The 26599-nt window shown below is 36.2% G+C and overlaps 1 protein-coding gene across 9 annotated transcripts in view; it reads left to right on the top strand.

Annotated features, from left to right (window-relative positions):
- Window positions 1-26599, top strand: part of apt (apontic) — a 183128-nt gene that overhangs the window by 94843 nt on the left and 61686 nt on the right. For 7 of the 9 annotated variants that reach the window (XM_067776368.1, XM_067776363.1, XM_067776361.1 and 4 more), the window contains one exon: window positions 14830-14897. The exons of 1 other annotated variant lie outside the window; for it this stretch is intronic. In XM_067776368.1, the coding sequence (XP_067632469.1) occupies window positions 14889-14897 (9 nt within the window). In that variant the 5' untranslated portion in view covers window positions 14830-14888. Of the gene's footprint in view, window positions 1-4979; window positions 5154-14829; window positions 14898-26599 lie in introns of those variants that run through there. One more of the 9 variants, XM_067776367.1, reaches the window with a different exon arrangement.

Here is a 26599-nt window from a genome sequence, read left to right as displayed (position 1 = left end):
CGTAATCTCCAAATAATCGGATGTATAAGATAAGAAATATATATATAGTGAACAGATGTACATACCTAAAAGATTTTTAAGATAAATATAAAATAAAAAATGGCAAAAAACCCCTTATCTGAACGATCAGTTGTATGGGATATATACTATATATAGCTCCGATCAAAGTGATTTTTTCAGAAAATCTTCTATGATATATTGAAATATATATCACCAAGTTTCACGTTTATACTTTCTAAATTGCGGCAGGAATGACCAAAATCGTCTTAACTGAACGACCGGTTGTATGGGAGATATATGTTATAGTGGTCCGATCCTAAATTAAAAAGAAATGCCAAAAATCTTTCTATCTGAACGATCAGTTGTATGGGATATATATTATATATAGCTCCGATCAAAGCGCTTTTTTCAGAAAATCTTATATGATATATTAAAATATATATCACCGAGTTTTACGTTTATACTTTCTAAATTGCGGCAGGAATGACCAAAATCGTATTATCTGAACGATCGTTTGTATGGGAGATATATATTATAGTGGTCCGATCCTACCGGATCCGACAAATGTATAATATAATACAAAACTACATCCCTGTGCCAAATTTCATTGAGATATCTCAAAATTTGAGGGACTAGTTTGCGTTCAAACAGACAGACGGACGGACAGACGGACATGGCTATATCAACTCAGTTCGTCGCCCTGATCAATTCTGTATACTTAATGGTGAGTCTATCTTCTATATTTCTCAACGTTACAAACATCGGACCAAAGTTAAGATACCATTTCATGTTCATGAAAGGTATAATGACAATTAAACGTACGATTTAAAGGGTTGACACACGGCAACACTAATATCGCTTAGAAAAGGAAGTTGAGCAAAGTAAAACAAGCAGTTTACCCACATATAGTGGTGATACCAAAAAAAAAATATATATATATGCTTAGTAGTTTACTTAAAGGAAAAGAATTAAAATATATATCTATCGTCATAAATGCAGCCCAATCGCTCTAGCCGCTACTATGCAATTGTGTTTAACAATTTTTAGTAGATCAGACATTTCACCATATTCTCAGAGCTGAGTATGGAAATTAGTAAAGGTTTTCGACCGGTAGCTTTGAAGTTAATTCCAATAAAAATTTTAGTTCAATCTTAATTTGAGAACTGATTTCATTCGCTAAAGCATCACAAATAGCCGTTCTCACACTAGAAGATAGATGCTTTTTAATATAATATTCTCCAACCGATATCATGATCGTAATACTAATTTCACACAGACGGCTTATTGAATAATAAAGGCAATTTTCTACATTAAGACGCTTATTGAGCTCAATCTTCCCTACAAAATTCGAATCTATTATTATTTCATTAGTAGCTAATCGAATGCCTAATGAAGTCAAAAGTACAATGCAACTCTTTTGGCAGCGTTCCGTTTCCGTTTCTTAGTTTTCAAAGCAAATGTCATTGTCTGCATGGCGGAACGATACAAGGTGGCCGCATCGAACAGCTGATTATAACCTTTTTTATTTGATTTGATACATCAACTACCGGCGCAGTACGATTTTGACATTTGTCCATCGAATTTACAAGTACATTGAATTTTTTTTGTTTGTAGGTATGTCACCATGCTCCGACCTTGTATCGTTCCGCCATGTTTGTATGTCTCATCCTTCATACTAATCGAGCAGTTACTTCTGTGTGAAAGCAAAAAATTTACGATTTCATTAGAAGGTGAAATGAGATCATTAAGTTTCTGTGTGAAAACAGTATAACGTAATGAAATAGAAATGGCATTTACAAAATAAACCGATGCGTCTTGTTTCGTTGATTGTTCGGTAGAAAATTGTCGTATATTGGAAGGATATAACATATATTTCCGCTGATTATGCGAAAGTGGCACGTTGATTTGACTCATTTCATAATCTGTAGTCGAATACAAAGTTCTGATGATGGTGTGAGCACTTCAATATTCAAGCAAATTTAAGAGCTTTTAAAAGACGCATGTTTAACTCACCGTCCCTTCAGCAGTGCGGTCTCATTGAATCCGTTTTTGTTGTAACAGTACTTCGCACTGCTCAACAGTGATGCTAATACGTACATTTTCTCCCATTCGTGGAATTTTTTAACAAAAAATTTGCCAAAAGGGTAAAAAGGATTTCCGCGAGCTAACAAGGCAAAAAGTGGGAGTTTTCGAAATAAATACTTTTTAATTACTCCGTTGTACAAAATCTGTATAATAAGCACGTTTTTTTATTAAAAAGCTAATTTATTAAACTAATTACACACAAACATATTTGTACCAGCTGAAAATACAGGTACCGGTGCGTATACGGAACACTTTTTGTATTATTTGGAATAAGAGAGCTACGCACAAACATACAAGTAAACCTAAAAGAAGAGTCTTCAAAATTGTGCCATGCGAACATACCCTTATATAAATATTTTTTTTTTAAATGTTAAAATGGATACAATTTCGTTGAATATTTTTTTCTCGTTTCGATGGCATCACTAAAGACATTTTTTTTTTAATAATTAAACGTTCTTTAACTGAGCGAAATTTGGGAAGTCTTAGTTACACTGAAAGAAATGGTGCTAGTAAAATCAACAAATCGGTTCTGTTGTTCTTGACTTAACGTAGAATCGGTGAAATTGATCGAATTATGTTAATTCGACCGAGTTCTTTGTCAAGCGAACAAATTAGTTTAGTCATTTCAACAGAAGAGAAATTGTTGCTCTTATTTTAACAAAATTATGTAAAATTAACAGATTCTTAATCAGTCTAACTGCTTTTTTGTTAACACAACTGATCTCACTGGTCATTTCAACAGCGGTCAACAATCAATACATGAGCAAATTTCAAAGAGAATTTTACGCTCATTGCGCTCTCTATTTTGTACTTATGTATGCTGTGTATTACATGTAAGCACATATTTACGTATGTATATGGCGGCCGCCATGGTGTGATGGTAGCGCCTACCACACCGAAGACCCTGGGTTCACACCCCGGGCAAAGCAACATAAAAATTTTAGAAATAAGGTTTTTCAATTAGAAGAAAGTTTTCCTAAGCGGGGTCGCCCCTCGGCACTGTTCGGCAAGCACTCCGAGTGTATTTCTGCCATGAAAAGATCTCAGTGAAAACTTATCTGCCTTGCAAATGCCGCAACATAGGTACTTTCGTACAAAACTGTTGCAACAACTTTTTTTGTTCATTTGACTACTAAAACGGTCAATTACGAATCAACGATTTGTGCGCAGTTGATTCAACATCTTGTTGCGATGGATAAAAATTTACAGACATTTCGGTTGAATTGACCTGTATTCCGGTTGATTTTACCAGTATTTTTCTTTCAGTATACTTTGCATCTTTTGTTGTTGTTTGAATCGCTGAACTATCGAATAAATACCTCAAAAATTCAGTATAGCAAAATATTCTATAAAGCCCTGTCATAGTTGACGTATCCATATCCATATAAAACAGTTGATCCTACCAACCTTATGGAAATCAATGTAAATGATCAATGGAGCCATAACCATACCATAGCCAACCCACTAGTCTTTCACCACATCCATAATCTATAAATATTTGAGTTGGGGAATTTATTAACCTTTTGTATATTTTATTTATTATTTTATAGTTTTTACTAAGAGACTTATTATTTGTGGAATATGTTCTGTAATTTTTAACGTTTTCTTCTTATTTATGAAAATATCACGATTTTTAGTTTAAGACACCAATAACTGATGCCAATAGATACGGTTAAGTAAAAATATAGCAATGACTATGCCGTTATGATTATGTCAACTAAGCCAGGCCCTTTATTGACAACATTAATTTGTTAGTAGTATTTCACAATTAAATTACTCATGGGCTTCACTTATAGCGTGTTAAAATGATTCCGGTAAATAGAACTAGTTTTCTTTGGAATAAGAGTATTCAAAACAGATATGCTTTGAACATGTTTATTTCGATTATTTCATTCGCCTCGGCATAGTTCTGCGATTCTCAATCGGCTTATGAAATATATTAAGAATATAGAAAATCGGATTTTTTTATTTATTAACTACAGACCATTTTCCTCGCCCCCATTGAATACATGCTGAAACTTGTATGGGGAGATTTTGGGATATAAGGTAACGGGACTGTGCGGCTTAACCCGAACAGATGATTACCCCCTAAAAAAAGAATGTGGTTGCTGATATGCAGTTTCCAGAGTAATCACAACAACTTCTTCACTACAATTAAGTCTCTCAAATCTATCTCAAATTTGTTTTAAGTCAGTGGCGAATATTGAAATGTTGGGTCTGAAATATGAGTTGATATCCGCACCCCACTCAAGGAAATAAGCTGGTAAAATCAAACCAATTTCGTGTCAATTAAACCGTAATATGTGTAAATTTTTACTCAACGCAAACAGCTTTTGAAAAAACTGCGCACAATTTTTTTATTCTCAATTGAACGTTTCAGCAGACAAGTCAACAACATCAAAAATGCTTTCAAACGTAAGCCTCTGTTGACTTAACAATTATTACTGTCACCCTGACGATACCAATAAAAGCTGTTAAAATAACAGATTTTCTTAAAATTTGGAACCAATAGTATAGGCTATTGATATGATAGATTTATGCAGCACCACGATCTTGAGAAGAAGGTAGCGAGCTCCTTGTGTGAACTTTTCTCTTTTTTGATTTGGTACAAAAACAACAAACCTGATTTCTTGACTTTACTAGCGTCATTTGTTTGGGTATACAAAGAGCAGTCCTCGGCAATTTTTTTGGACAAGAAAAGGAGTTCTCATAGCAACAACATTCATATGTAACTCTGAACTTCGTCTGCACCACCAGCTCAATGAAGACGAGATTATCACCCCTATTCTGCATGTCTATTACGTTCCCGTTCTACGCTCCGCTTTAATCGAAGTTTGGTATTCTGCATTACGACGGAATCGTAAAGAGAAGAGGAAGAGCAAATGATTTTTCGAAATCAGCTGTTGGTACGGAATGTGTGAACATTGGAACAAAATAAATTAAAGAAAATTTGTAAAAAAACACTGAAAAACGTTTATATTTTATTATCCACGCCATTTTGTACAAAAAAAGTAATAGAATATATTGCCGCAGTGTTATATTTTTTTTAGTGAAGTGCTTTCATAATTGTAAGTGTGTTTTTGTCGTTCTTTTGGCCAATTCCCTGCCGTGGCCACCGAGTTTTGTTAAAACGGATTCCTGCACGAATATAGTTGACATTTTCTGAATTTTAAGGATGCTAATTTCATTGCACTGGCCTAAAGTACTTTATAAAGGTTTATTTATTATTTCCGCAAGGATTGTTTACGTTTTCGCTTCACCTTCCTCTACGCCGGCAGCTTGCTTTGGCATATAGAACAAGTAAGGAAGGCTAAGTTCGGGTGTAACCGAACATTACATACTCAGTTGAGAGCTATGGAGACAAAATAAGGAAAATCACCATGTAGGAAAATGAACCTAGGGTAACCCTGGAATGTGGTTGTATGACATGTTTATCAAATGGAAGGTATTAAAGAGTATTTTAAGAGAGAGTAGGCCATAGTTCTATGGATGGACGCCATTTAGGGATATCGCCATAAAGGTGGACCAGGGCTGACTCTAGAATGTGTTTGTACGATATGGGTATCAAATGAAAGGTGATAATGAGTATTTTAAAAGGGAATGGGCTTTAGTTCTATAGGTGAACGCCTTTTCGAGAAATCCCCATAAAGGTGGACCAGGGGTGACTCTAGAATATGTTTGTACGATATGGGTATCAAATGAAAGCTGTTAATGAGTATTTTGAAAAGGAGTGATCCTTAGTTCCCTAGGTGGACGCCGTTTCGAGATATCGCCATAAAGGTGCACCAGGGGTGTCTCTAGTTGTACGATATGGGAATCAAATGAAAGGTGTTACTGAGCGTTTTAAGAGGGAGTGGGCATTAGGTCTATAGGTGGACGCCTTTTCGAAATGTCGCCATTAGGGTGGGCCAGGGGTGACTCTAGAATGTGTTTGTACGATATGGGTATCAAACGAAAGGTGTTACTGAGCATTTTAAGAGGGAGTGGGCATTAGGTCCATAGGTGGACGCCTTTTCGAGATATCGCCATTAGGGTGGGCCAGGGGTGACTCTGGAATGTGTTTGTACGATATGGGTATCAAATGAAAGGTGGTAATGAGTATTTTAAAAGGGAGTAATCCTTAGTTCTATAGGTGGACGCCTTTTCGAGATATCGCCATAAAGGTGGACCAAGGGTGACTCTAGAATGTTTGTACGATATGGGTATCAAACGAAAGGTGTTACTGAGCATTTTAAGAGGGAGCGGGCACTAGGTCTATAGGTGGGCGCCTTTTCGAGATATCGCCATTAGGGTGGGCCAGGGTGACTCTAGAATGTGTTTGTAAGATATGGGTATCAAATGAAAGGTGGTAATGAGTATTTTAAAAGGGAGTAATCCTCAGTTCTATAGGTGGACGCCTTTTCGAGATATCGCCATAAAGGTTGACCAAGGGTGACTCTAGAATGTTTGTACGATATGGGTATCAAACGAAAGGTGTTACTGAGCATTTTAAGAGGGAATGGGCATTAGGTCTATAGGTGGACGCCTTTTCGATATATCGCCATTAGGGTGGGCCAGGGGTGACTCTAGAATGTTTGTACGATATGGGTATCAAACGAAAGGTGTTACTAAGCATTTTAAGAGGGAGTGGGCATTAGGTCTATAGGTGGACGCCTTTTCGAGATATCGCTATTAGGGTGGGCCAGGTGTGACTCTAGAATGTTTGTACGATATGGGTATCAAAGGAAAGGTGTTACTGAGCATTTTAAGAGGGAGTGGACATTAGGTCTATAGGTGGACGCCTTTTCGAGATATCGCCATTAGGGTGGGCCAGGGGTGACTCTAGAATGTTTTTACGATATGGGTATCAAACGAAAGGTGTTAATGAGCATTTTAAGAGGGAGTGGGCATTAGGTCTATACGTGCACGCCTTTTCGAGATATCGCCATTAGGGTGGGCCAGGGTTGACTCTAAATTGTGTTTGTACGATATGGATATCAAATTAAAGGTATTAATGAGGGTTTTAAAAGCGAGTGGCCCTTAGATGTATATGTGAAGGCGTTCTCGCGATATCGACCAAATGTGGATCAGGTGATCCAGAAAATCATCTGTCGGGTACTGCTAATTTATTTATATATTCAATAACACTAACAGTATTCCTGCCAAGATTCCAAGGCCTGTTGATTTCGCCTTGTAGAACTTTTTCATTTTCTTCTACTTAATATGGTAGGTGTCACACCCATTTTACAAAGTTTTTTCCAAAGTTATATTTTGCGTCAATAAACCAATCCAGTTACCATGTTTCATCCCTTTTTTCGTATTTGGTATAGAATTATGGCATTTTTTTAATTTTTCGTAATTTTCGATATCGATAAAGTGGGCGTGGTTATGGTCGGATTTCGGCCATTTTTTATACCAAGATAAAGTGAGTTCAGATAAGTACGTGGGCTAAGTTTAGTAAAGATATATCGGTTTTTGCTCAAGTTATTGTGTTAACGGCCAAGCGGAAGGACAGACGGTGGACTGTGTATAAAAACTGGGCGTGGCTTCCACCGATTTCGACCATTTTCACAGAGAACAGTTAACGTCATAGAATCTATGCTCCTACCAAATTTCAAAAGGATTGGTAAATTTTTGTTCGACTTATGGCATTAAAAAAATTCTAGACACACTAAATGAAAATGGACGGAGCCACGCCCATTTTGAAATTTTCTTTTATTTTTGTATTTTGTTGCATCATATCATTACTGGAGTTGAATTTTGACTTAATTTACTTATATGCAGTAAAGATATTAAATTTTTTGTTAAAATTTGAATTTAAAAAAAATTTTTCTTAAAAAGTGGGCGTGTTCTTCATCCAATTTTGCTAATTTTTATTTAGCACATATATAGTAACAGTAGTAACGTTCCTGCCAAATTTCATCATGATATCTTCAACGACTGCCAAATTACAGCTTGCAAAACTTTTAAATTACCTTCTTGTAAAAGTGGGCGGTGCCACGCCCATTGTCCAAAATCTTACTAATTTTCTATTCTGCGTCATAACGTCAACCCATCTACCAGGTTTCATCGCTTTAACCGCATTTAGCAATGAATTATCGCATTTTTTCGGTTTTTCGAAATTTTCGATATCGAAAAAGTGGGCGTGGTTATAGTCCGATATCGTTCATTTTAAATAGCGATCTGAGATGAGTGCTCAGGAACCTACATACCAAATTTAATCAAGATACCTCAAAATTTACTCAAGTTATCGTGTTAACGGACGGACGGACGGACGGACGGACGGACATGGCTCAATCAAATTTTTTTTGGATCCTGATTATTTTGATATATGGAAGTCTATATCTATCTCGATTCCTTTATATATGTACAACCAACCGTTATCCAATCAAACTTAATATACTCTGTGAGCTCTGCTCAACTGAGTATAAAAACGGAACTACGATCGAAATGCAGAATACAAAAAATCGAACGATTCGAAGTTGGATCGAAAGAGATTGGAACACAGAATACCAAAATTGCCAAATCGAAAAAATTCCAATCCAAGTCCAAATGCAGAATAGGGCTGTATATCACGTTTCGCGGTATTCCAAGGTTTTGAGTCACCTCCGCTTACCCCGTTAAAATAATGATTCAACCATCAAATCATTTCAGAGAAGCCATTTGAGCCGAGTATAGAACCTTATTCATTTAAAAGTATAAGGAATAATGTGTATAGAACCTTATTCATTTAAAAGTATAAGGAATAATGTGAATAAGGTTCTATACTCGGCGGGTTAGGGGGTCAGAATATTCCTGCGGTAGGTATGCCTGTCGTAAGAGGCGAATAAAATACCAGATTCAAGGGGCTGTGTAGCGCAACCCTTCAGGGTGCCAGCGCAATATACATATAGCTTCTCCAAACCCAATTGTCAACCTCACCTATCCGTGGCGAATCCTGTTTTACTAAAAGACGAGGCTCTGGCGACCCTAAGCTCCTCATGGCACATGGGGTGGGGAGGGAGGGGATGACCTGAAGGTTTAATGTGGCCACATAAATCGTTCCCGAGATGGTTGGGCTAGCACCTTAATGGTGCTGTGGTACCGGAGCGTACCGGATCTGTATGCGGCAAAGGACCATTACATCGATAACACTCCCCAAAGCCTTCGGGGAGCAACCTTATCGCTACAACAACAACAACAGTATAGAAACTATGTCAGAAAGAGGGAGGGCCACTTCCTCTTGTCTGAACTCCAGGTTGTTCTTTCTTCTGCAAAATTGTCGCTTTATAGATCAATTTAAGGTAATGCATATTTCACACACGACGCCACCCAAACATCATTTATGGTAATATAAGCAAATAAAATATAGCAAAATTAATCACTGTAAAATTGCAAAAACGTTGAGCAAATCAAAATGCAATGAGCCGTCTAATTAAGTTGGGATTTCAAAAAATAGCATAAGTCCACTTTTGGTATTTTGTTTTCTAGTGTAATTTCAATATACAGAACGACTCCACTCATTAAAATTAAACTGACAAAATTTTCATAAAAAAGTTAACTTAAGCCATTTAAAAAAAATGCTGCTAAAATGCACGTTTAATAAAAAAAACGACGCAAAAAACTGGAATATATTGAAATAAATACACAAACTAAACATACTGAATAAGTTTCAAAGCTAAACTCTGTTTGAGTCCATGTTTGCATGACTTTTTACAAGCAAGAACCGCAAGCCAGAGTCTCATACGCTGACTCATCTCAAATTTTGCTAGGGATTGCTAGTTAATAAAACAAATATGTACAGACATAACAAATTAAACAAAAAAAAAAAATAATGCAATAAGACATGGGTACATACATATGAAAATAATCGACGGGTTAGAGTTTCAAGAGTTTTAGGAACCAAAAGGGGAAACACACACCACACATTTGCTTAAGCTTCAACTCAAGTTCCAGCTTTGAATAAGCAAACTTGTGGCTTATGACTAAATAAACTAGAATGTTAACACATAATTTTCTGGGCGACAATTTATTATAGCAGGCAACACAAATCAACACAGTCAGCCAGCCGTCTGAAGTATGTGGAGCATACAAGGCGGTTAGTTTGATTGCCAAAACAATGTTGTAGGTAAGTTTAGGCACAAGCTGACTAGGCTGCCGGGCTGAACGGCTCATATGCGCGCGAACACCTGGATTTATCCGTAGCAGGAATCATAATACATGCTTTGTAAGTAAGTATGTACATGCATAGTTCCGCACAAACATATGCCGCATATGACTGAAAGTGAGCAGCCGACAGAGCATGCGTACCTATTGACTGTGAAAAGACTTACTACGTACTCCCTGTGCAGGAATGAGGAAATGCTTGTAAGTAGGAATTGAGAAATGTAGGGTGGGCGCTAGTAGGCAGCAAATAGACATGGAGAAACGAGCGCGAAGGAAGAACGCACAATGAATGTATTGTTACTACGATTATGTCCATATGTACATATATGCGTCAGAAGACCGACCTCCACCGCCGTGTACGTGCACGTGCAATATGGGCCACAGCCGGCATTAGCACAACAAAGAGCACAAATGTTTATTTCTTTCGCTGTCTGTCGGTTATGTCTGCTGCTCGATTTTTCGTCTTCGAACGAATTGTTTGTTTACCATTGTTTGTTTGACTGCTGCTGTTGCGACTGCTTGACTTTGTTTGTGCGCCCCCCTCCTGCTAGCTTTGACTTTGCGACTTTTGCTTGTTTTTCCGTTTGTTTGCAATTGACTTACAATTTTATTATTTTGTTACACTTTTGCACTTTAGTTATGTGATTAGATGACGATGCGATGGTGGCAGTTGGTTGGTAATGGAGACTACGCACTGTGTGTGATTTCGAATTGCCGTGGAACAAACTATATATGATTTAACACCCCCTCGAAATATGGGCATTTACAGTACCAGGTTCCAGCATAAAAAGGGATACACCAATCTACATGGATCTCTCCTGATAGATGAACACGAAACCAAATCAATCACTTCGTGATCGATCGCAAATATAGTTCCAGTGTCCTAGATGTGTGCCCTGTTCAAGGTCGTCTCGGACCGTAGAAAATCTGCTAAACGAGCCGACAGTTGATGATAACTCCACTCGGCTCTCACACTTTCACTCTGAGAGGAACCTTCGACCTGACGATGTGGCTGACAATATTTTTCTGTCATTACTTACCGTTGCTGGCGACACCAAAGTTTTCCACTGTGCCCGCAAAAACACTGCACATAGGGCCACGCTCTTTACGTTCGCTGCAACGCCCGGAACATTGGAATGTTGTCGTGACGCACAAAGGGAAGAAATACACCTATTTAGAAGAAAAAATGTGAGGTAGAACGTTGTCAGTGCGAGGAGTCTCAGCTGTTGGCTTATAGGAATAATGCCCGAAAATTCTACCAAAAAAGGCCAGCGGATGACGTTAGGTTTCAAATCCTGGGCATATTCCAACAGGAATGATAATGACGACCTAGCAACTGAAGGACCTAGAGAATATGCTTAAGTTGTGGGGTAAGGGAGAAGACAAACTCGAAACGCCTTCCGGCATCCTGCCATGACAAAGTGAGAATGGCAATAACACGGCTAAAAATTAACAAGAGGTCTGTTAACGACGGACTATCCACTGGGCTATTCTCCTTGTACCCTGCCCAATCCACAAGAAAAGCGGTTCCGTTGAATATGCCTACCTAAAATCGCCTATAAAGTTCTATCTAGTTTATTGTGCGAAAAAATTAAGCCCAAGTCGACGTGCTGATTGCACGTTATCAGTACGGTTTCAGACCTGGTAAATCTTAATTCGATGGGATGCGCTAGAACGATAGAATAATATTCACTCATCAGATTTTTGTCGACTTCGAAGCAGCCTTTGACAACGCGAAAAGAAATTTCTTGTTCCTTGCTATATCTGTGTTTAAGTTCCTTGCAAAGTTAATAAGACCCTGCCAAATGATAGTGCAGCAAATAAAAGCCCAAAGAATTGGCTGGCTAGGCATGTTTTGCGAATGGACGGAGATGCTCTGGCCAAGAATCTATTTCAATAGAAACCGCAATTTGGGAGCAGATAAAGGGGGTTTCTCTTCACTGAGTTAGGAGAGATGCTTACGATTTTTGTAACTGGAACAATGCACACCAATCTCAAAAACTTTTCGAAAAATTCGAGATTTATTTCGAACTTTTCATTTAGAGTTTTTAGAATTTTCGCGATGATGCAGCTTTGTAGCAAAATCCATTTAAGTCTAGATAAGTACAATAGGTCTCTCATAGTTCGCATTGATTTATGAACATTTTTTCCGAGGTTTTTTCACATTTTCCTGCATATAAAAAAAAATCACACTTTTGGAGGAAAATCTTAAACACCCTGTGGAAAAAATATTCTCGAAAATCAATGCGAATTTTTAAAGACCTACAACTTGTAATCTGTGAGACTAGAATATACTCAACTTTTACTTAACAAAATTTAAAACAGTAAGGGAACGTACCACTTGCATGATTAACTTTCTTTCTGTTTTACCCTGCGTTTAGCGCAGTATTTGTTTTTGTCGCCGAAAAACTGGAATTGCCACACTGTGCAGCGGTGGCGGTGACCGAAAAATGTGATACCAACTGTGATTTAACAATAAGTGTTTATTAGTTGTTATTGTTTGTAGTTGCATTATTGTTGTAATCGCAGCTAACTTTGAGTATGAATCATAACAAATTTTTGTTTTTTAATTTTACGAATTTTGTTAATTTTTTTTACTATAAATTTTATTTATTTTCGCAATACAATTTTTTAACTTTGTTTTTATTTTTTATTTAGCTAAAATTAATTTTCGCCTTGTTGCACATAATTTTCAATTGGTCAACGACATTAATGCTTTGGTAGCTGGCTGTTATTAATTTGATCTGGTGTTTTTTTTTTTTTGATTTGTTATAGTTTTGATGAAAATGGAAGCAAACATAAAAAATGTCAATTCAAGAAATATTGACGACATTTTAAATAGAATTCACAGCTGGATTGAGTTGTAAGGGTTGCATATGCATTCGGTCGACTTACACATATACATATGTATGTGCATATATTTGTATGTATGTATGTGTGTTTGTGTGAAATAATAGCGCCGATTTATAGTACATACATACATATATGGACTATATAAAAGATTTTCTTGTGTAAATGTATGTGTGTACCATTTTTATAATCAGCTGAGCAGAGCTCACAGAGTATATTAACTTTGTTCACATAACGGTACCCCGTAACGGCATAAACTAATCGAGATAGATATAGACTTCTATATATCAACACGATCTGGGCGAAAAAAGAAATTAATTTAGCCATGTCCGTCTGCCCATGAACACGATAACTTGAGTAAATTTTGAGGTGTCTTCATGAAATTTGGTATGTAAGTTCCTGGGCACTCGCCTCAGATCGCTATTTAAAATGAACGAAATCGGACTATAACCACGCCCACTTTTTCGATATCGAAAATTTCGAAAACCTGAAAAAGTGCGATAATTCATTACCAAAGACAGATAAAGTGATGAAACTTGGTAGGTGGGTTGACCTTATGGCGCAGAATAGAAAATTAGTAAAATTCTTGACAATGGGCACTTTTAAAAGAAGGTAATTTAAAAGTTTTGCAAGCTGTAATTTGTCAGCTGAGTATATAATGTTCGGTTACACCCGAACTTAGCCTTCCTTACTTGTGGTTGTTGTTTTGGTTTCCGATATGTGTCAGCTCTTGCTGCGCTTGCAATAAAATTGTCTTGAAAAACTATGAATATGATACATTTCAACATTTGATATTTCGACACATTTTTTGAACATTAACGCTTTGATTCATTTGATACTTAGACTCGTAATTGTGCATATGTTTGTTCGTAGTTTGAATTCATATGCATAAGCACATATTTGAATTTGTTCATTGCACTTTGGCCCAGCTCATATTTGTTTAATTGGGATCAGCGCCCTCTGCAAATTTAATTAAGACTAAACAATATTAGTGAGAGCAATGCAGATTTTTTTAAAGAGAATAAGAAATAAATTTAAGCAGAAATATGGCTGTTGGGTATAACAACCCACCAAACATATCTTTAGAACAGCCTTAAATATCAGTGATTTAGATAAAATCAGGGACTCACCACTTTGGAACGCCACTTTCAGTTTCATACTTTTTATACTCAGCGTGCTTTGCACGTCCGTCCTACTGTCCGTTCGTTAACACGATAGCTTGAGAGCATACTGAGATATCGACACCAAATTCAGTATACGGGCTTATTTGGACCCAGAATAGATTTGTATTGAAAATAAGCGTTACGTTTCTTACTTTATGTCAAGCAGTAAGGCGAAAGCAACTGTCAAATGATATGTTGCCATCGTTTTACATAGTGCAAATACACTAGCGATTCGTGTCTGAGGTGAAAAAAACGTTCGCTTCGTAATAGAAAATGAAGCCCTTAATATTAATTTTCGGTTTCTGTCACGGTTCCGCCCGTTTTCGTTCCTTTGCTTTGGGTTTCGCTTCTGGTTTAGGTCCAGTTTCGGGTTCCATATTACACTTACACTTGCATACACCCACTTTTAACCTTAAGCCTTGAGAGCTCCCATACCGTATTTACACATCAAAAGTCTCACTATGTTCTATGCACCTATCTATCCATGAGTTCAAGAACTCAATCTATTAAGCGAACTTAATTTATGTTTGATTTTTATTCTTGTTTTTATTAAAATAATTTAAAACTGTATTTGTTAATCAATAATTTTCTTTTTTTTTCTTTTCAGGTAAGCAATTATTGCTTTAATACATATTTTCTTGCAAAGCTGTTGATTTTTCACTCCGGATGGCATGTGTAAGTAAGAAAAATGATTTTATATGATTTTATATAGGTTTAGGGCGTATAATAGCATTACCCGTCATTCGACATGCTGACTCCAAAGCAGAGGTCCACTTAGCTCATATGTAAATATATATACCAAAAAAAAATTTTTTAATCGCGAATTTGACTATTTTGTGACGGGTTTTTACTCTTTACTAGCTTTCTTTTTTTTCGTTTAGCTTGAAAATTTGCGATTTAGTGTTTTTTAGAAATTTTTTAGCTCTTTTTAGCTTTTCTCATAATTTTACAAAATCTAGATAAACAGTTTTTTTTTTATATTCAATTTTAAGAACATTGACTGAATTTGGGCTAGATTTAAAAAATTTGAGGGACTAAAGAACAGATAATATTGGCATTATGTTAGGCAGAAATCGAGGCGACATCAACCTAATATCATTTTCATTCCGTGTGTTTGCCACTCGATTCTATGACTGTTTCATCTGCTTCGAAACCGCTTCCGAGTGAAATTGGTATTTTTGATTTCAAAAACATTTAATTGGGTTTCTAAGTACACATATAGACAAAAGAGCTATGCAATGATACATAAATGCTGCGTAAAATGACGGACTCGATCCGTTCCAAATCGCATCCACACGAATGGAATAACTCCTTGTTTTCTGTGCTTATGTCAAGGCATAGTACTTATTTGAAAGATACCGTTGTGTGTAAGGCTTATAGCTCATATAAGGTAAAGCTTACGTAAGGAAATAGTTTATAAGCCATAAGGTAGAATATAAAAACTGAATTATAAAGCTTATGCAACAACAAATATAATGCTTACTTACATACATAAGGCCTTATTAAAAGAAATTAATTGCTGATTGTTGAATAAAGATTGGTGTACCTTAGTATAATCTTATTATAAGTTTTGTTGCAAATATAAATTGCTTGGACTTATAATAAGATACCATCGGACTTCAAATTCCTTTATTCATATTCATAATAACCTATTCAAAGTTTATCTAACCGGGGGTCACTCATCGGCAGTGGTTCGACCAGACAAGAACATGTAATGAAAATATTCCCTCCAAAATTCATTTGCCATATATCGTTTGGAGTCGTTGTAAAACACATACCAAAAACTTGAAAAAGAGGTTCTCAGACAGTCTGGAATGTAGAGTTTACATCTTTCATGGGTTCTTTAAAAGAACAAAAAGTAGATTTCCTTATTGAAAATAGTTTTATCGGCGTTCTAATTTTGCAAATAAAAAACCATTTACCTCAAACGATATTACGAAACATTATTGACTATAGTGGAGTTTTATTTATGACATATCCCTTTTAAATTAAAACACAGATAGCATTTCCTAACTATTGTTTTTATTTTTTATGAAATTGGAGTAGTTATTAATTTATAAGTTTTATTCTGTTATGTATTTTATGAAAAAAATTAATAAAAGGCATAGAAAGTTGCATTAAACTTTTAGCTTTTTTTCTTAGCCTAAACAATTTTTATTTTTCCTTTTTTAGCTTATTATTTTTGTCAATCTAGCCTTTTTTCTGAAAAAGTTCTGGCAACACCGCTTGCAAGTCCTTGTCCAAAAATTAAGGGTTGCAAGTAATAATTTTGTATTGCATTGTATCGTTTATAGATTTTTATTAAGTCATGCACTTATGCTAAACAAGTAACATTAAGACGTACGTACTATGTTGTACGAGTATGACTCCTCTATTTTAAGTACTTTTCATCTTCAAATTGTTTCCTTTCATTTTTGTTTATTTACTAAACACTTCAAAAATTTCGAATATTCCAATTTTTAAGTTAATACAAAATTGCATTTTCGGTGGTTTAGAATTCCTCATACAAATCTTATTAATTTTATCCGACTCCAACTAATCTATTCATCTTTTCCTCCTCCTTTTTATAATTGCTCTTAAGTGCTTGCGTTATAACAAGTACACAGTGATGGGTGAAAAAATAGCAACGAAATGCATAATATTGGTTTTTTTGCAAATTATGAATACTTGATTGCTAAGTAATTTTAATTTAAAATATAGAATTTCAATCGATCTTTTGTCCGGAATAAAGAATAACAGCAAAAACAGAAATAAGAGTAAAGCAAAAACACGAAGACGGAAATAAGTGTGGCCTTAAATTATAGTTGACCACATGATGCAATGAAGTCAGTAGTACGACAACAAAAAATTTAAGGCCCACATAGTCGGGTCATGCATTTCAAGGTAGTAGGAAGTGAACATTGTACATTTGTACTATTTTTGCTACTTTTTTATTACTTTAGTATGCCACTCTGTAGAGAAAGCCAAATTTGATAGATTACAGGATAGGAAAAGGGAAGGAATTGAAACAACACGATATGACGACGGACAAAGCGACAACTGTTTCAATTATACCATATACATAAATATCTTCCAAACCTTTTTCACTCACACCATCTCGAAGGGGATGGGGAATTGAAAAGCAGTGTAAAATGGGAATCAAACAGAAAGAAGGGTAATATGGACGGAAAAACGAAAGTTGCAGAGAATATGGAAAGTTAACGCGAACAATAGAACGAAGGAGAGCTAGCGGAAAAATAAGCATAACGGTAATTGTTTGCATTGGCAATTGTTGGGTTTTTGGACGTTGTACCCTAAATATCGAATATATGTACTCACTGCACTTTCAATATATGGATAAACATAAATCGTCAATCATCTAATTGACGTCAACAATTTCTTTTCTAGTTGTGGACAATGAGACTCTCGCTGTCAGTTCTTCTCAGGAGTGTCTTAGTCGGACCTAACAAGACAACACAAACAAAAGTTCTGAAGTACACTCGTTCAGTTTTCAAAAATTGTATAGCATGGCAATTTCAAATCTTTTAGTATTTTTTTTTTAATTTCGAGTTAAGAACTTTTTGTTACTAATGGTGTTGTGAATTTTCTCCCACAATTGAGAAGTTCACATATGTACATACACATATATATTTGTGTATTCGGTAGTATTCTAAGATACAAAATACCTAGGGGTTACACTTAACAGAACCCTTGCGTATAATTCTTGTTTAGGTGCTACCGAATACAAAGGAAAAAGGCTTTATTCACCTGTACTCGAACCATCGCTTCCTAAGTCTGGTGACCAAAGGGAGAGCAAAGAACCTATCACTAAATTGATCAAATTGTACTCTAATAAACATACCACATTTAGTGCAGAATGATTTCAAAATATCTCCGAGTTTAATATCACAAACAGAGCTTAATAAGGAAATTCGTAGACAATACCGCATTGTAACTGCGCTTATAATTCCACGGAACTTTGAAGGCAGAGTATTCGGGGAAGCAGGGAATACGTATAATACCTTGATTCAAAGGGTCTGGCACAGGGATGGATCAAAATTTGATGATGGAAAAACTGAAGCTCGTATCTCTGCACCAAACTACCCTCTCAGGAGTAAAGGAAGTATAAGTTAGCGGTAGAGAATGCTTAAGAAGAGGATTAGAGCTCAAGCAACACTAGTATCAGCCAAACTCATTGATTTAGCAGATAGGCCTTGAAATCTCAATGGGTATTATAAGGAACTCTATCATCTACGTAAGTTAAGAATATCTAATAAACAAACCTGACGCTTTTGGGAACTATACGATGAAACACTAGCTCACACTCTCTGGGAATGCGTTCGTATTTCAAAAAACATACTCTCTGAACTATGTGGTGGGACTCCCGATTCATACGGGATATGGAGTAAAAACATGATGGTATACTTATACATATATATATATTAAAAATCTTCAAGTACGTTAATAAGCTCGTTCTTAACAAAAGGTTTCACATATGTAGTTATTACATTGAACATCAAATTGAAAATTGAAGATGCTTGGCGTGGTGCTTGGCGTGGTGCTTGGTGTTCTATGCATTTCGCGAAGGTATATGTGAGCGATGTTTCATGGGCTTTTTTGCTGACGAAAGCTAGTTTTAAGTGTGGAATAGCTATGTTTGTAAGACTAACGTACTTGGCAAAGAGAAATCAATTTTTTTATCGCAAAAAGATCATGCAGTTATGTAAACGCAAAAACAGTCTTCGCAGATACAAGGAACGTTAGCGATGTGATGATAATGCTAAGGCCTTCTGATTCTGTCTGGTGTGACATGTCATCATATGTAATAAAACTATATATTAAGGGAGTTAAGAATTTTGTGTATTTCATGTTGGAAACGTTGCTATAGCAAGTGAAAACTACGGATCGTGAACAACTTTTTTTCGTTTTAAATTTTTTCTTCGCATATTTTGTTTTGTTTTGACAGTTGTTAATTTGGTATTCAAAATGGAAAAAATAAACTACGGTTTTTGATGTTGCGTATTTGCCATGACGTAGTAAATGCATAGCCGTATAATTTGTTGGCGTTTTGTGTAAAAACATTACACCAGTTTGCAAATACATACAATGATGCTAGATCATTTGCACAAAATCCTGAATTCCCCTATTATTTTTTGTATGTATTTGTATTCTGCGTTTTGTCTACCACTATAATCTGTTTCGCGCATGCGTTTTGGTATTTCTTTAGTATTAAGATTTTTTTCCTTAGAACTTTGTATGCATATTTGTTCTTAAGTTTTTAATTCTTTTGTGTTTTTGTGCTTAATTGTTCTGCGCACTTTGATTGTATGTATGTATGTATGTATGTTCTAAGTGTCGTTTAATATCGTTGATATATGCCAAGATCACGTTCCTACCTATCATGAATGTTATGGTTGACGTTAATTTTAATTTTACTTACGTTATTATATTACATACATATGTACATACTTGCATGCTATTTTTGTTGTTGTTATTGTTATTATTATATATTATTACTATAAAGGTTGTGCGATTAAAAATTATAGTCGCGCAGATGAAGCAATGCCTCGCATAACTTAAGTGACTTAAACTAAAGTAAGAACAACAAGTAAGGAAGGCTAAGTTCGGGTGTAACCGAACATAACATACTCAGTTGAGAGCTATGGAGACAAAATAAGGAAAATCAATCTGGGGTAACCCTGGAATGTGGTTGTATAACATGTGTATCAAATGAAAGGTATTAAAGAGTATTTTAAGAGAGAATAGGCCATAGTTCTATGGATGAACGCCATTTAGGGATATCGCCATAAAGGTAGACCAGGGCTGACTCTAGAATTTGTTTGTACGATATGGGTATCAAATGAAAGGTGTTACTGAGCATTTTAAGAGGGAGTGGGCCTTAGGTCTATCGGTGGACGCCTTTTCGAGATGTCCCCATTAAGGTGGACCAGGGGTGATTCTATAATGTGTTTGTACGATATGGGTATCAAATGAAAGCTGTTAATGAGTATTTTGAAAAGGAGAGATCCTTAGTTCCATAGGTGGACGCCGTTTCGAGATATCGCCATAAAGGTGGACCAGGGGTGTCTCTAGAATGTGTTTGTACGATATGGGAATCAAATGAAAGGTGTTACTGAGCATTTTAAGAGGGAGTGGGCATTAGGTCTATAGGTGGACGCCTTTTCGAGATATCGCCATTAGGGTGGGCCACGGGTGACTCTAGAATGTTTGTACGGTATGGGTATCAAACGAAAGGTGTTACTGAGCATTTTAAGAGGGAGTGGGCATGAGGTCTATAGGTGGACGCCTTTTCGAGATATCGTCATTAGGGTGGGCCAGGGGTGACTCTAGAATGTGTTTGTACGATATGTGCATCAAACGAAAGGTGTTACTGAGCATTTTAAGAGGGAGTGTGCATTAGGTCTATAGGTGGACGCCCTTTCGAGATATCGCCATTAGGGTGGGCCAGGGGTGACTCTAGAATGTTTGTACGATATGGGTATCAAACGAAAGGTATTACTGAGCATTTTAAGAGGGAGTGGGCATTAGGTCTATAGGTGGACGCCTTTTCGAGATATCGCCATTAGGGTGGGCCAGGGGTGACTCTAGAATGTGTTTGTACGATATGGGTATCAAATGAAAGGTGGTAAGGAGTATTTTAAAAGGGAGTAATCCTTAGTTCTATAGGTGGACGCCTTTTCGAGATATCGCCATAAAGGTGGACCAAGGGTGACTCTAGAATGTTTGTACGATATGGGTATCAAACGAAAGGTGTTACTGAGCATTTTAAGAGGGAGTGGGCATTAGGTCTATAGGTGGACGCCTTTTCGAGATATCGCCATTAGGGTGGGCCAGGGTGACTCTAGAATGTGTTTGTACGATATGGGTATCAAATGAAAGGTGGTAATGAGTATTTTAAAAGGGAGTAATCCTTAGTTCTATAGGTGGACGCCTTTTCGAGATATCGCCATAAAGCTGGACCAAGGGTGACTCTAGATTGTTTGTACGGTATGGGTATCAAACGAAAGGTGTTACTGAGCATTTTAAGAGGGAGTGGGCATTAGGTCTATAGGTGGACGCCTTTTCGAGATATCGCCATTAGGGTGGGCCAGGGTGACTCTAGAATGTGTTTGTACGATATGGGTATCAAATGAAAGGTGGTAATGAGTATTTTAAAAGGGAGTAATCCTTAGTTCTATAGGTGGACGCCTTTTCGAGATATCGCCATTAGGGTGGGCCAGGTGTGACTCTAGAATGTTTGTACGATATGGGTATCAAACGAAAGGTGTTACTGAGCATTTTAAGAGGGAGTGGGCATTAGGTCTATAGGTGGACGCCTTTTCGAGATATCGCCATTAGGGTGGGACAGGGGTGACTCTAGAATGTTTGTATGATATGGGTATCAAACGAAAGGTGTTACTGAGCATTTTAAGAGGGAGTGTACATTAGGTCTATAGGTGGACGCCTTTTCGAGATATCGCCATTAGGGTGGGCCAGGGGTGACTCTAGAATGTTTGTACGATATGGGTATCAAACGAAAGGTGTTACTGAGCATTTTAAGAGGGAGTGGACATTAGGTCTATAGGTGGACGCCTTTTCGAGATATCGCCATTAGGGTGGGCCAGGGTGACTCTAGAATGTGTTTGTACGATATGGGTATCAAATGAAAGGTGGTAATGAGTATTTTAAAAGGGACTAATCCTTAGTTCTATAGGTGGACGCCTTTTCGAAATATCGCCATTAGGGTGGGCCAGGTGTGACTCTAGAATGTTTGTACGATATGGGTATCAAACGAAAGCTGTTACTGAGCATTTTAAGAGGGAGTGGGCATTAGGTCTATAGGTGGACGCCTTTTCGAGATATTGCCATTAGGGTGGGCCAGGGGTGACTCTAGAATGTTTGTACGATATGGGTATCAAACGAAAGGTGTTACTGAGCATTTTAAGAGGGAGTGGACACTAGGTCTATAGGTGGACGCCTTTTCGAGATATCGCCATTAGGGTGGGCCAGGGGTTACTCTAGAATGTTTGTACGATATGGGTATCAAACGAAAGGTGTTACTGAGCATTTGAGAGAGAGGGGGCATTAGTTCTATAGGTGGACGCCTTTTCGAGATATCGCCATTAGGGTGGGACAGGGGTGACTCTGGTATGTTTTTGTACGATATGGATATCAAATTAAAGGTATTAATGAGGGTTTTAAAAGCGAGTGGCCCTTAGATGTATATGTGAAGGCGTTCTCGTGATATCCACCAAAATGTGGACCAGGTGATCCAGAAAATCATCTGTCGGGTACTGCTAATTTATTTATATATGCAATACCACTAACAGTATTCCTGCCAAGATTCTAAGGGCTGTTGATTTCGCCTTGTAGAACTTTTTCATTTTCTTCTACTTAATATGGTAGGTGTCACACCCATTTTACAAAGATTTTTCCAAAGTTATATTTTGCGTCAACAAACCAATCCAGTTACCATGTTTCATCCCTTTTTTCGTATTTGGTATAAAATTATGGCATTTTTTTCATTTTTCGTAATTTTCGATATCGATAAAGTGGACGTGGTTATGGTCAGATTTCGCCCATTTTTTATACCAAGAAAAAGTGAGCTCAGGTAAGTACGTGGGCTAAGTTTAGTAAAGATATATCGGATTTTGCTCAAGTTATTGTGTTAATGGCCGAGCGGAAGGACAGACGGTGGACTGTGTATAAAAACTGGGCGTGGCTTCCACCGATTTCGCCCATTTTCACAGAGAACAGTTACCGTCATAGAATCTATGCTCCTACCAAATTTGAGAAGGATTGGTAAATTTTTGTTCGACTTATGGCAATAAAAGTATTCTAGACAAACTAAATGAAAATGGGCGGAGCCACGCCCATTTTGAAATTTTCTTTTATTTTTGTATTTTGTTGCATCATATCATTACTGGAGTTGAATTTTGACTTAATTTACTTATATACAGTAAAGATATTAAATTTTTTGTTAAAATTTGAATTTAAAAAAATTTTTTTTTAAAAAGTGGGCGTGTTCTTAATCCAATTTTGCTAATTTTTATTTAGCGCATATAGAGTAATAGTAGTAACGTTCCTGCCAAATTTCATCATGATATCTTCAACGACTGCCAAATTACAGCTTGCAAAACTTTTAAATTACCTTCTTGTAAAAGTGGGCGGGGCCACGCCCATTGTCCAAAATCTTACTAATTTTCTATTCTGCGTCATAACGTCAACCCATCTACCAAGTTTCGTCGCTTTATCTGTCTTTTGTAATGAGTTATCGCACTTTTTCGGTTTTTCGAAATTTTCGATATCGAAAAAGTGGGCGTGGTTATAGTCCGATATCGTTCATTTTAAATAGCGATCTGAGATGAGTGCTCAGGAACCTACATACCAAATTTCATCAAGATACCTCAAAATTTAATCAAGTTATCGTGTTAACGGACGGACGGACGGACGGATGGTCGGACGGACGGACGGACGGACATGGCTCAATCAAATTTTTTTTCGATCCTGATTATTTTGATATATGGAAGTCTATATCTATCTCGATTCCTTTATATATGTACAACCAACCGTTATCCAATCAAACTTAATATACTCTGTGAGCTCTGCTCAACTGAGTATAAAAAAATAAATAACAAAAAGGTAGAACAAATCAAGCAAATCCGAGTTGAGACGTGAGGAGTTGCAAAGAATATAAAACTATGCGAGTATTAGTTAGGTAGCTGAGTCAAAAAAAAAGGTAGCAACGTTTTAGAAAATTGGATTGAATCCAGGAACCGTTTGAGGCACGTACGACTAAATGCTCAACACAACAACAACAACCTATTCGTATACGCCGCGACTCAATTTATGCGCTCTCTATTAGAACCTCCAAACAATGAGCAAAAAAAAAAAATAAAGTTAAAGAGAAGAAATAAATTGGAAAGAATTGTTTTGGAATGTCTGCATATCTCGTTTTAATATCTTGCAAAGCATCTAAAGCATAAATTAGGGATATTCGTTTTTTTTTTTTTTTTAATTCATGCCTTCTTTACTTTTCTTAAGTATAATTGTGTTTAACAAGTATGCACATATTTTCATACATATACATGAACATACATACAATTTACTCCTACTATTTCACTTAAGTATTCCTCACCATACGTTTGCTTTAGTTTAAACGCAAATCACCATTAAAAAAACGATTCGAAAAATAAAAAAAAATCCACAAGAATATTTCCTCACAAACTCACTTCAATTGGCATTTATATAGGATTGTTGATCGTTATTACACAGTTTCTTCAGCAATTCCCAATTCTTTTGATATTCATAAAATTTCCCCTTCATCTACATACATACAGACATGCCTCACATTCAATTTCAATGTGCGCGCTTATGCTGTATGTGCATAAGGGTGGGTCGATTTGTATGGGCGAAAGTTAACCAATATCGCGTCATCGATTTTTTGATAGGATTTGCGCTCAGGAAAAAAAGTTCCACTACGCATACCCAAAAAAAATAATTTCCGGGCATGCGAAATTTAATTTTTTTGACTCTTTTTCGACTTTGATTTTCAAGGTTTTTTTATGACCTACTAAAAAAATTTTCATATTATACCCTGTCCGACCCAAAAATGTCCGCTAAAAACGTTGGCGATAACAGTTTTTTTTAGCGGACATTTTTGGGTCGGACAGGATATACATGAAAATTTTACAATCAAATGAAAATTTTTTTAGTAGGTCATGAAAAAACCCTTAAAAATCAAAGTCGAAAAGAGTAAAAAAAATGAAATTTCGCAGGCTCGAAAATTATTTTTTGGGTATGCGTAGGGGAACTCGATGGCGTGATATCGGTTAATAAATCGACCCACCCTAATGTATATACGTGAGTACTTATAAGTACAACCATTTGATCAGCATGTGCTTGTCTTACTTAAACGCGCCCATTGCATGATGTAGTAAAAATTTATCTTTTATTTCATGCATCAATTAATAAAACATATTGTTCCCCCTTTACTTAATATCGTGGTTGTTGTTTTGTTATAAATTTCTTTTTTCGGCACTTGACTGCAAATTGTTAATGAAATGGGAATGTTTTATGTATACTTAATGTATTTATGTATGTATTTAAGTTTCTCAAAATGATTGGCATATGAATTAATTTTAAATACTTACGCTATTAAAAAACTTTTTAGAAAACAAATAAGAAAGCATTTATATAGAAAAAAACCAAATATTCAAAAGCTGAGATATAGATTTAAATATCTACCGTAGCGAACAAAAAAATAGCGGTGACCAATTTTGTCAATGAAATTCTTTTTTTTTTTTTGAAGTGTTTGTAAAAATGTTTGTTGTTTTTGGAATCCGCTTTATCAAGTTCATGTGGATAGGCTAGAATCAATTCAAAAACAGTTTTTAAACGGTTTTATTTAGGTTGACTTTACAGGCTGGTTGGACAGCACTTTCTTGTAATTGAAATTTAAGTAACTTCCCGATAAGCTACAAGCTTAAAACTTGGAATATAGTTCATAACCCGATGACAATGCAATAATAAAACGAATTGCCGCTAGGGGACGCAAGGATCGAGATATTCACAAAACTCGTATTTGTGGTCCGAGTTGGCTCTTATTTGAAACACATAATACATACATGCATAGAAAGCGACCTATTATTTCCGATTTGGCTCTTATTTGAAACAAATATTACATACAGTCCGGCAGAAGTGACATCAAAATATTCTGGAGTTGGAGGAGGGACAAGCATACGTGGCGCATAGTCGAGTAAAGGCTTTGGAAGAATTATGTATTGAGGACTTGGATTGTAACAAATTGTCAGGAAAGATTTCTTGTAATAATGAGTCACTAAATGAACTAAATAGAATAAGAATAATAGGCAATTAAATAAAGACTGAAAACTTGAAAATAAAATAATAATAAAAAAATTTTAAATTAAACGGTTTTATTGAAAACAATACCTACATGAAGTAATAATAATAATAAAAGCTGGAAAATAATTAGGTAGGCCCCAGGTACTAGTCATCACACTCCTCATCAATCCAGGGCGTTGATCAGACAATTAAATAAAAGCGTTGGACGCGTAAAATTCCTATTGATAGTCATAAGTAAGACCAACTGAACTTTAATCAGGTTATGTTACGCCTCACATTTTTAGAAATTTCACGCGCCCAACACTTTTATTTAATTGTATAGTACCTAGGACCTACCTAATTATTTTCTAGCTTTTAGTACTTTTATTACTTCATGTGAGTATTGTTTTCAATAAAACCGTTTATCTTAAAAATTTTTTTTTTATTATTTTATTACTTTTCGCCTTGAGAAATCGTCAATGCTACTCTTCGTATAAACTTCCTCCTTACACTAATCGATTAAAATTAATAAATCGTCCTTTGTGCTGAAAATC

This window comes from Eurosta solidaginis, chromosome 3 (assembly GCF_040869045.1).
Source record: "Eurosta solidaginis isolate ZX-2024a chromosome 3, ASM4086904v1, whole genome shotgun sequence".
Lineage (NCBI taxonomy): Eukaryota > Metazoa > Arthropoda > Insecta > Diptera > Tephritidae > Eurosta > Eurosta solidaginis.
Note: the sequence above shows the minus strand (reverse complement) of the source record. Positions and strands in the feature narration are given on the sequence as shown.